General features: G+C 40.2%; 1 protein-coding gene across 1 annotated transcript in view; it reads right to left on the bottom strand.

The window, feature by feature from the left end:
• Positions 1-2,483, bottom strand: part of STAB2 (stabilin 2) — a 182,248-nt gene extending 179,765 nt beyond the window's left edge. Inside the window, exon 1 of the mRNA XM_032171502.1 lies at positions 2,199-2,483. Within this exon, the coding sequence (XP_032027393.1) occupies positions 2,199-2,276 (78 nt within the window). The 5' untranslated portion in view covers positions 2,277-2,483. The remainder of the gene's footprint in view (positions 1-2,198) is intronic.
• Between the last annotated feature and the right edge of the window lie 9,258 nt (positions 2,484-11,741).

Here is an 11,741-nt window from a genome sequence, read left to right on the forward strand (position 1 = left end):
CTGAACCATATCCTTCAAGGCCCTGTTTCACACCACCTCTTTCACAAAACCACACTCATTTTTCTTCCTTTTCTCAACTTCTACTCTTCCTGTGGCTGGCCCAGCGGAGCACATTTTGTTGGTTTTTGCACTCCAGTAAAAGACACCTGATTCTTATTTGTTAAACTTTTAGAAATATGCTGTGCCAACATGCTGAGCTAAAACTGAGCATAGAGCAGTTAGTAGAGAGAAGGGGCAGGATCTCTTGAACCCCAAACCTTGACCTTTCCAGGGCAAGGAGTCTAATCCAGGCATTTCCTGGGAAGGCAGAAAGGACCTGCCAATCAAAAAAGACATTACCAACACATTTTGAGGCCCTGCTTTTTGAACAGGTTTGCTCTAGGCAGTAGGACAGAGCAGAACGAGGTAGGCTTCCTCTTGGGCAGGATTGTGTCTCATGCTGCTATATTATCCCACAGTTCATCCACAGGCCCAATAATAGGTTAGGCATGATGGGAATGTCACCACTGCTTCCAAGTTCATGGAAATATATAAAGCCTGCATAAAAAGAAACTTTACACCTTCAGAACAATTATTGGTTATGCATCTGTTCAAAGGTATCATCTTATTTGATCTTCACTGCTCTGAAGATAAGTAGGGCAGGTATCATCATCCTCATTTTAGCCAGAAGAAAACTGAGGTGAGGGGTGTTGCAGTGACCTGCCCAAGGTCACCCTGTGAGTTGCTGGTCTTGTGATTTCTTGATTAGCCCTTTCTCTTTCCTGCACCTGAGTGGAGTATAGAAAACCGAAATTTCTATTTTTACCAGGAGTTTTCATTTGGTGATCATCATGAACCAAAATAGCACTAGAAGCTTCTTTATTGGGTAATAATAAAAGCTACACTTAGGTAGGGTTTGAATTAACCTCCTTTAATTGTCAGGACATCTCCACATTTTTTTTTAAAGCAGGCTTTTCTTTACATGAGGGTTTCACATTTGGATAAGTATGTGGGGTTACAGTACTTTGTCTTTTCTTTCTTTGTGGGCTAGATTTAAAAGCCTCTTCTTAAGAAACATCTTGACCTTCAAATTGCCCTTTTCAAATGAAAAGGCTCATTGTCTCTCTCATACAGTATTTACAAAGTTGGCCCCTCTGAAAAGTAAATTCAGCTTATTTAAATAAGCTGAATTCTGCATGAATGCAAACACTGATTTCTGATTTCTGCATGAATGCAAACACTTGGTGGTAATGATGATGATGATGGTGATTAAGAAGAGGATGATGGTGATGATAATTACTACCATTTGTGGAGCACTGTCAGGGGCGAGACTGAAGCTTGAAGAGATTAAAAAACTTGCTCAGGGTCAAACAGCTGTGGACGATCATGACTGATCCTCAGACCTATTTGTGAAACAGAAAAATGAGATCCACAGTTCAAACTCACCCCTACCAAATTTCAAAGCTGGATCACTTAGCCACTAGGCCATCCTCTCATATTTTCATGAAAACATTATCAGAGCATGCAGCCAACTGTAATAAAATTGGTGTTGATAAAAATTTGCTTGGCACAGGTGCAGAATCATGGTTAAGATTCATTCTTGATGGATCAGAAATCATATGCTGCCTCACTGACAGCTGGCCTCACTCTGTGATGACACCTCGGTGAGCTTGCTTGAGGGTTCGGTGTGCTGATGTACTTCACAGGGGCTACTGGTAAGAGCTCCCTGGGAACTTTTACTACAGCTCTGTGGAAGGCGGAAGAGATGAAAGAGTGAAGGCCTGATGATTTTGGAAATATTTCGGATACTCGTGTTCCTTAGTGAGATATCCACCCTGTAATTCCCCCAGACCATCTCTCCACAGCCATAGTTATTTTCTACGGTCGGGAAAATGGGATGGTAGATATTCACAGTAATGAGACTATTAGAACAAATGAAAAACAAGATGCCAACAGCTGCACTGGAAAGAGGATCGTTAACACTAAAATTAGAGATCCCAACAACAGCGGGGCGCTTTAGCACAGGAAGAGCAGCAAGTGGGTTAGCACACCTTCAGAAAGATGGTGCATCACAATTAGGACTTAGTCTCTACAAACATTCTCTGTATTTTATAAAGTCCAGATTTCACCCTTTACCCATAACAATAGAGGAAAACAACAAGCTTTTGAACATATCATGACAATTAACTAATGAAAGAATTATGAAAGTCTCCTCTTACCTGCCCTGTGGTTTCAGCTGGGGAGCAGAAATTTTGTACAACCAATCCAAGATAAAAAATTACTAAATGTTGTAGCATGTTGAGGAAATATTTGCTCCTTCTCTGTGCCAAGCAGCTGTCAGGCTGACTTAGCTATTTTAACTTAGTTTGATAAGCTCCCAGTGAATTCTTTCTCATTTCACTGTTTACTTTTAAATCCCTTTCTTTCCTTTTTCCTAGATCGAACCAGGAGATAGGTGAGACCTGCCTTCAGAAAGGAAAAATGGCAAATCCAGGAGTCTTGGTGAAACTGGCCACTGTAAATGGTCTATATATCCTGCGGAATGACAGGATATCCTGCAGGGGCTGAGGCAGAGGCTTGGCCCGGGATTTTTGTGCCTGCGAAGCTCTCAGAACGGTCTTGCCTCTCCTCTCCTCTGCCCCCACCTCTAGTCCTGCCTACTGCTGCCTGTGGCCCTGCCAACGTTTCCACAACCGCGCCATGGAACACTGCAGGCCTTTTGGTGCCAATGCAAAGGTCCAAGCTTGCTGTCGAGCAGGGTTGGGGGAGTGCCCATAAGTGAGCACGGTCCCAGGTATGGAATGAATGTTGCAGAAACCTTGCAGGAGGTGGTGGCTTCACCTTGGGTAAACTCTACCGCAAAAAAGTCTCCTTGCAGATGCTGACAGGTGGGTTTTTGACTAATTCTTTCTTCTTTTCCATGCCACTTCAGTAACAAGTGACTGAGCCTGTAGGTTCAATCTTACCCTTTAAGTTCCAGATCTAAAGCCACCCCTTCCAGGAAGCCTTCCTGTGCTGCCCCTCCACAGGACCCTGAAGATGCTCCCACAATTTTGCACATAAAGCCATGAAAGCCGAAGTCACATCTATCTGTCTGTCTCCCATGCCCAGCTATGAATGCCTTGAGGACCCAAGAATATAGCCTCATCTTCTCTGTACCCCTTGATGCCTAGAGCAGAGACCTGCACTTGAAAATAATGAAAACGGTTAAGAATAGTAGCCATCACTTTTTGAAAACTTACTACATGCTAGTCACTATTCTAGGCCTCTCCATGGATTTAGTTGTTTAATTCTCACAGTACTTGGTGAAACAGGATTATTCTTCTCATTTTACAGAGGAGGAAACTGAGGCAGAGGGGTTAAGGAATTTATCCAAGGCCACACAGCTAATGGGTGGTAAATCTAGTATTCAAACTGTGTGGCTCCAGAGCCAGTACTGTCAATCACTGCCCTCTGCTGCTGAAACAATCAATATTTAATGAATAAATAAATAATAGATGGTGTTCCCAATCCTATTGGAAACCATGACGGAAACGTGTCAGACCCAGCACCAGGAAGGATAAGGTCTGGTCTTATTAATAAAACAGGGCACATCTCATGACACTAAATTAAATGGGAGATTCATGCACTTACAGGTATTAATTTTGGTTAAATGATCCTTTTTTTCTCTACAAAGTTTCTCTCTCTCTCTCTCTCTCTCCCCCCCCCCCCGACTCCTTTCAACTTTTGAAACAACATTTATAATGCCTATTAATCTAGGAAACTTTTCCAACATAGACAGGCCCCTCAGAGGCCAGCCCAGAAACCTGGGTGGGGAGCTCAAAAAAAAAAAATGCCTAATGCTTAGCTCCACTCCAGAATAACCACATCAGAATGCCTGGGAGTGGGGTACAGGAGAATTTTCCAAAGCTTCCTGGGTGATTTCACTTGCACTGGACTGTTGCTTGAGGAGAAATGGATTATGATTGTGTGAGGCCAGTGAGACTTTGATATTTATCTGTTATGGCAGCTGTGTTACCTTAAAAAATATACCAGGGACATAAATTGGATGCTTCTTTCTGATTCTTTTCTTTCTAAAGGATGTAGATAAAAATCTGGGGCTTGGAACAGGCTCACTTCCAGGTGAAATAATAAAATGAGCCCATACTAGCATTTCCTAAATAGGGTTTATTAAATACAATTTAGTTATGGAAAATGCTGTAGGGGTAGTGGGGAAGAATTCTCTCACCAGATAATTTGGGATCCCTGTCTCTCCTGTCCCTTTCTCATGGATTGGCCATGCTTGTTAGTCCATTGAAAGTTCTAAGTCCTTTAAAACAACGCAACCAAATGAAACAAAAAACAGTTCAACTTTGCTTAAGGCAGCATTTCCCAAGCTTTTGAGACTAAGGGATGCTTTCTGTTTTTGCAAATTTATATTGGCAACCTCCAGATTCTGTGTTCTATCAGTGTCTCTAAGGGAAATACCATGTTAGACTTTAGCAGGTAGATTATTTCATTTTTCAGTTGCTAGAAGTGGAGGTTAGCCTGCCAGTGGCCACAGAGACCTGTGCATAGAGTTTATCAATTAGTTGCATTAAAAAATGTCTATAACGCACATGGCATCCTTTAAAAATTTTTTGAATAGGTGTGTTAATTAATTTTGTTTCTGTTAGGCTCTTTTGATTGCTATAAACAGGGATTCTTCACGTTATTTTAAATCCCTGTCCCCTCTCCCTAAAATGTGCCTGCAATTGACAAGTAAAGTGCTTAGACTGGTACCTAGCACACAATAGGTATTCAGTCACCCTTAACTATTACTCTACAGTTAAAATATGCAACAGACAGCAGCTATACAGACCTCTACCCTGAGCCCACTGTAGCTCTGAAGTAGGTCTGGATTTTCCCCTGTCCTGGGTTGTCTCAGTTTTGGTGATCCATGTGTCCGTGCTGGGTGAAATGTCACTTTCTTTATTGTGGTCTATATTCCTTTTGAAGATTGTTGTAATTTCTGTCTCATTTCAAGTGGTTTTTAATCAGCAATATTCTATGGGCAGTGTGCTCCCTCCAGTTTCCTCCTTGTGCTGTGGACAGTCACGTAAGACTGGGTGCGGCTGTCCTTTCCCCAGGACTGCTGTTTGCTCTCTCACTGCCTCCTCTTCGCGCCATCCTTGATCAGCACTCACCTCCTTTGCCCCTGTGATCTGTCCTCAGTGGCGACAATGTGAGAGGTTATAGTTTCCTCTTGGGTGAGAGGAGGAATTTTCTGATTGGAATCTGAAGAGACTTTTCCCATATTGGAAAAGGCAAAAATTGGGAAATGTTGTAAAGTTCCTGGGTAACAATGTGGAATATCCTCTGTGGCTGTAGGATTCTGTTACTTGTTAGTGTTTCACTGCTCTTCTCTATGTCATGCTTGTCACTGAGTTTTTAGTCTTTGATCAGTTTGAGTAATAGCATGGTTCATGTGTGCTTTGAGAAGGATTCAAGAAAGAGGTGTCATCACCTTCATCATCATCATCATCATCATCATCATCATCATCATCATCATCACCATCACATCATGGCAGACTCACACATAGCTTTCATCATGTGCCCAGCCCTCTTCTGATCTTTAACTGGTAACTTATTTAATCTTTTACATAAATGTCACTGAATCTTCATATTGACTTAATACATTAAAATTTTAACACATTGAATATTCACCATAAGCCTAATGCATAAGTATTCCTATTATTTATAACTTGCAGTTGAGAAGACTGAGGCAAAGAAAGGATGAGTAACTAATTACATAAGTATTACTATTATTCCCATTTTTCAGGTGAGAAGACTGAGGCAGAAAGACCATGAGTAACTTGTCCAAGGTCACAAAGCTGGGGAGTGGTGGGTAAGGATTTGAATACAGGCAGTGTGGATCCAGAGGTTGATGCTGAGACATCCACTTGACTTGCTTTGGTCTTTCGCAAACCTTGAACAAGGTCTTCCTGAACCTTGTGAGATGGCCAATGGGGTTAGAGTTTATTCTTATGAAGTAGAACAAGCTTAACTGTTTACATCGTATCTTTTACTTGCAGGAGAAAAAAGACTAGAAATTGCAAATCTGAGGTCAATTTTCAGGTTAAAAAAGTTTTTTTTTTTTAAAATTCTTTTGGCAGCTTTTGATCAACTGAAGAAGAAAAAGATCTCAAAACAGCAGCTAGGTATAGATCTTTCTTGAATAGCTTTCTAGATAATTGAAAAGGTTGCTTCATAGTTTCAACAGATCCAACAACTCCTAGAATTTTTCCAACAGAAAGTGGTGCTTTGGGAAGTGACCATTTTAGAAAAGAGATAACAATAGTAAGTCCCTAAAATCTTTCAGTAGGATAAATCAGTGAGAACCATTTGGAAATGCCTCCATGGACCCCCTCCATGACTAATGGGGGACCTTGATAAAATTGATTCTGGCCAAGGTGGAGCAAACAGAACTAACAAAACAAGCTTTCAAAATATCTGTTTATGATTTCTAGTAGTTAAAAAATGCTCTCCCAGTGGGAGAGAGAGGTGTTTCTGCCGCACCCTGTGGATTTCTTGCTGAGTAGGCACTTTTAACAAAATCCACTTTTATTCTACAAATAGCTTGGTGTTAGATTCAGCTGAGCATTCCTTTTGTCTACTCATTGGGCAGAATTCTTGGCACCTGAAACATCTTGGCTAGAGGACAAAACACTTTTTATCTCTCTTTTACATCTTATTGTAACATTCAACCAATCCAGTGGCTATTTATATTCCAAATATTGAAATTATTAACAAGGAATTATCTTCCTCCTCCTCTTCCTTGTTTGATGTCTTTTTTATACTGATCATCTGAGCAATATTGCAATTCTTTTTTCTTTGTCCTCTTCTTCCTGGTTGGGTAAGACAAAGGACTTTACAAGCTAAACTGAGAGTAGTCTATAGTTTTCTATCATGTTTTGAAATAACTCCTGCTTAAAAAAAGTTTCAAGTGAAAATCTAGAATAATATATTATTTGGCTTGATTTATAAAGGTAGCTATGCTAAATATTATCTTTATTTCGATTGTGTAGACATAGGTCATGTCCACTGGGATGACTTTTTTTCTCCTTGGTTGTCATCACACAGTAAGTTTTACTTGTCTGCTTATTTACTCAAAAAACATTTATGGAATGCCATTACTTATGCTGTACTCTGAGGGCATAGAGATAGTTAAGCCATATTGCCTTGTGCATTATAGCTTCCAGCATACTTTCATATTTATTATATCATTAAACTTAAATATTACTATGCCTTTGTGAAATAGACTGAGCAAAGGGTATTATCTTGATTTGGCAGATGTGAAAATTGAGGCATAGAGAAGTTGAGCCATTTATTCAGCGTCAGTAAGTGAGTATGTGATTGAACTAGTAATAGATGACGAGTAGTCTTACTCTAGTCTTATGCTTTGCCTGCTGTGGTATCACCATTCTGATATTTGATACCTAAGCTAATGAATGGATTAACTGTGGTTCATTGAGTTCAGTCATTAAAACCCTTACCTGAGCTGGGGGCTCTTTGTTGTCACACTGAGACGTGGCCATGGCCATAGAAGCTCTGAAGAGTGAATATAAAGTCCACAGCTGAGATTCACACAACCACAGGCATACTTGGAGCACAACCAAATTCTCAAAGGTCCATTACATGGATTTGTCATCTCTGGCATAACATAACGTGGACACATTGGATCACTCAAGACTTCTCATTATATGTAAAAGACTTGGCCATGCTGTAGAAACTGGGATGATACCAGCTCTACAGAGCAGATGGTAACACACACACCTGCCTGCCACGTCTCTGCCTTAGTGACCTGTCAAGATCTGGAACGCTCTTCCCCTAAACAGCCTTCCTTTTCTTCAAGCCCTTATTCAAATCCACCCTCTCAAAGAGACCTGCCCAGACTACGCTACTGAAAACCTCAACATGCATCCCTCCCTGCTCATGGCTCCAGCTTCCCAGTATCCTGATCTTTTTTTTTTCCCTTGGTACATATCACTTTCTAAGTGACCATACAATTCACTTGTGTTTTATGTTTATTGTTTGTTTTCTACCTCCCCAGTTAGAATATATGCTCATTAAGAGCAGGGATTTTTGTCTGTTAACCGATATATCCAGATACCTGGAAGACTGCTGGAGATGCAGTAGGCACTCACTACAAATGATTCAAAGAATAACTCATGGAAGTGAAAATTTCCCAGCTGCATAAATAAGCAGATTATATAATTCTGGTAAAATACCACCATCCTCACAAAAGCATTTATCTAAACACATGCTGCTTTTTTTCTTTCAATTCCCCGAGCTGCTTATAAAATCAGTTCTTTCTGCTCCTGCCATTCAGTCCTGCCGTAGTATCTTCTTCTAAATGCATCATTCTAAAATCTCCTTGTTTCTTGGTGAGTTTTTTTTCACATCTTATTTTATTGGGTTATTATTTTGATATCTGGGAAGTCAAATTCTTGTAACTTGTGTTCAGCATTTTTCTACATCTTACAAATGAAATTATTTTCACCCATAAAGTCCTCTTACCTTTCCATACATGGTGTGTGTTGATTCAGAAAATGGTTAGTTCAGTACACATGATAGATCTGGCTCCAGTTCTGCCTTGAACTATTGGCCCTGACCTTGAGCAAGCCCCTTAGCTTGTATGATAAAACAAGTGAGTTGGACAACATAAGCTTCACTCTGCCTTTCCACATTTGCAGGATTATAAAATACTCTTTTCATCCTTCCCATGCTAAGGGGATTTCTCTCCCTCTGAATTTCTTTAGGCTTTGAGCATTTGACGGTTGGTTTGAATGCTGGGTACATCATCGAGGAATATAGTTGTTATTTTCTCCCCCAGAGAATCAGAAATTGCTTCAATCCCCCAAAATTACTTTCTCAAAGAACACATAGAAACATTCTAGGATTTGGAGATAGAAGGAGTAGTGGGGATATATTCAAGGTAAGATGAATTCACATAACAATAATGTTATGGTAGTATTTTGCCCAAAGCACTTCATCAGCCTGCAGAGACAGTGATCAGGTTGAACCACATGAAATAGTTACTCTTTTAGATAAAAAATGGACTAACCCTAGCAACTTTGTATGGTTTACCCTAACACATACCTGTTTAGCACTGTTCATGATTACAAAAATATTCTAAATGTTTAGAATATTTTTAGAAAATCTTCTAAACTTTTAAAATATTTTTAGAAAATATTCTAAAGTTTTAGTCTTCATAGAGAGGCACTCTTTCAGTCCATTACCATTTCTTGGGGACTGAATTTCTTAGGAGGGTTATTATTGTGAGAGTCAGATACCGGGGTTCAAGAGACTGTCAGTTTCAGTTGAAATGTTTCTGTCTCTAGGTAGGGCGTACACAGAGCCAGTGTGCTGCCTCTGTTTAATGCTTCCCATCCTGCAGAGAGGGCCAGATGGGCCAATGAATATATGTCCATGCCTTCACTTGGCCCTGGCACCCTCTCTGATTCCTCTGCTTCGTGCTTTGAGAGGAGAAATAAAGGCACCCGGTTGTTATTAGGAACTGACAGGGCAATAGGGTTTCCTGCACACTCATCAGATACTGGTCTTTTCAGGAGTCAGCCTTCCAAGCAGGGGATGTGTCCAAACACGTGTCTCCCTGCCCTCATGGCCCTTTCCTTTTCCTTTGTTAGTTTAAATCTTTCCACACAGCAAACTTTCTTTTCTGGTGATTTTTGTTTTTCCTTTTTGTGGAGACCAGTCAGCAGGTCTGGCTCTAAGCAAAATTGTAAAGTAGGCAAAGTTTCTCTTCAGCGTCCCGCTCAACTTCCCTGTCAGCATCTTCCCTCCCCCATTCATTCAGTTGTTCAATCAATCAACATGTACTGGGGGCTCACCATACCCAGGACACTTTTCCGGTTAGGATGTTATTTCACAGTGGGCAGAGATTAATGATTTGGTATCTACATAGTCATAGTGAACATTTATCCATCCAATTGCTCGAGTGATCTCTTTTTCTCACCACCAATATCAGAAATTCCTATTGATTTTACCTTCAATAGGTACAATCCTATCATGAATCCAACCACTTCTCTACATCCCTGCCACTCCTCCCTTGGTCTAAGCTATCATCTGTTGCTTATGTTATTGCGGTAGCATCCTACTTGACCTGCCTGCTTCCACTTTGCCTCCTAAAATTCATTCTGCAAACAGTCATCAGAATTATCTTTAAAGATACATGTCAGACCAAGTGTTTCCAGCTTAAAACTCTCCCATGGCTTGGAATCAAGCACCAACTCCTCGTCTGTGGTTTTTGGTCTTATCTAACCTGAATCTTCTCTCTGGCTTCATCCTGAAACAGTTTATAAGCTACTTTGCTAGACCCACCCTGCCTTTATTCTGTGTCTTTCACACGCAGAGTTAATTCTCATTTTGGGCATTTTCACTAGCTGTTCCCTATGCCTTGAATGCTCTTCCTTCTGATTGTTGCATGGTTGATTCTTCCTTCTTTGGCATCAGTTATCATTTAAGTGTCACCTCATGGACAAGTCACCCCTGATTACTCAAGCTGATGTGGTCATTAAGCTGCTGCATTGCCCCCCTCCATTTTCTCCTCATAGTACATATTCTATGTGATAGAAAGTAATGGTATCTTGTTACTGTCAATCTTCCCTGATGGAAGTGTAAGGTCCATGAGAGCAACTTTCCACAGCATTTCTCCAGTGCTTAGAACAGTGCCTGCTCCACAGCAGCCAATCAACACACTGTTGTTGGGTGAATTTAGAAGTAATTGTCATGTGCTCCTCACTTTCCATCTATTTTATTATTTAATCTTCTCAAATCTCCTACGGGGAACCTACTGCTAAAAGAAAAACCTTAGACAAATTAAATTTAACAGTTTAATTGATTCACGAATTGGGCAGTCTCCCAAACCAAAGTAGGTTCAGATCAACTTCATGCTGCTGCGTGATCAAAAAACATTTATGGATAGAAAAAGGAAAGTGATGTATAGAAGATGGAAGTGAGGCACAGAAACAGCTGAAGTGGTTAGAGCTGGGCATTTGCCTTATTTGAACATGGCTTAAACAGTTGGCTCCCTTCAATTGGTTAAAACTTGGTGATTGGCACAAGAGTAGATCACACATCTAGTCAGGTTATAGTTCACTCTGTACGACGAAACCTTTAGGCCAAATTAAAAATATTTAAGGAGGCAGCTTTAGGCTTCACTTAATTTAACAATATTATTATTATCTTTGTTTTGCAAATCAGAAAACTGAGGTAAGTAGAGATCTCTAAGCAGGCTGGCTACATAACTTGGGCCCAGTGCAAAATGAAAAGGTGAGCTGTGTAACCTTGGACAGGTCACATAACTGTAAAGATCCTTGGAGTCTTCAACTCAAGCCCATTATAGTTTTGACTTCTTAAGAGTGTAGCTTTTCTGAGTCTTTGTGGAGAAAATTTCTTTCCTTTTTTCATTTTTCTTTTGTTTCTCTCTCTCTTCGAGGACTATTAACCTAAGAAAATATAATTTAAGGATATATAAGTCAAAAAGCAATTCATTTTCTTTTCTATTTCTATTGTGGTAAAATATATACAATACAGATTTTACTATTTTAACTCTTTGTAAATGTACAGTTCGATGGCATTAAAAACATTCACATTGTTGTGCAACCATTGTCACCATCCATCTCCAGATATTTTTCACCTTTCCAAACTGAAATTCTGCACTCATTAAACAGTAAGTCCTTCTCCCTTCCCCCAGATGCTGGTGACCGCCATTCCAATTT

Source organism: Hylobates moloch, unplaced genomic scaffold, assembly GCF_009828535.3.
Source record: "Hylobates moloch isolate HMO894 unplaced genomic scaffold, HMol_V3 SCAFFOLD_12, whole genome shotgun sequence".
Lineage (NCBI taxonomy): Eukaryota > Metazoa > Chordata > Mammalia > Primates > Hylobatidae > Hylobates > Hylobates moloch.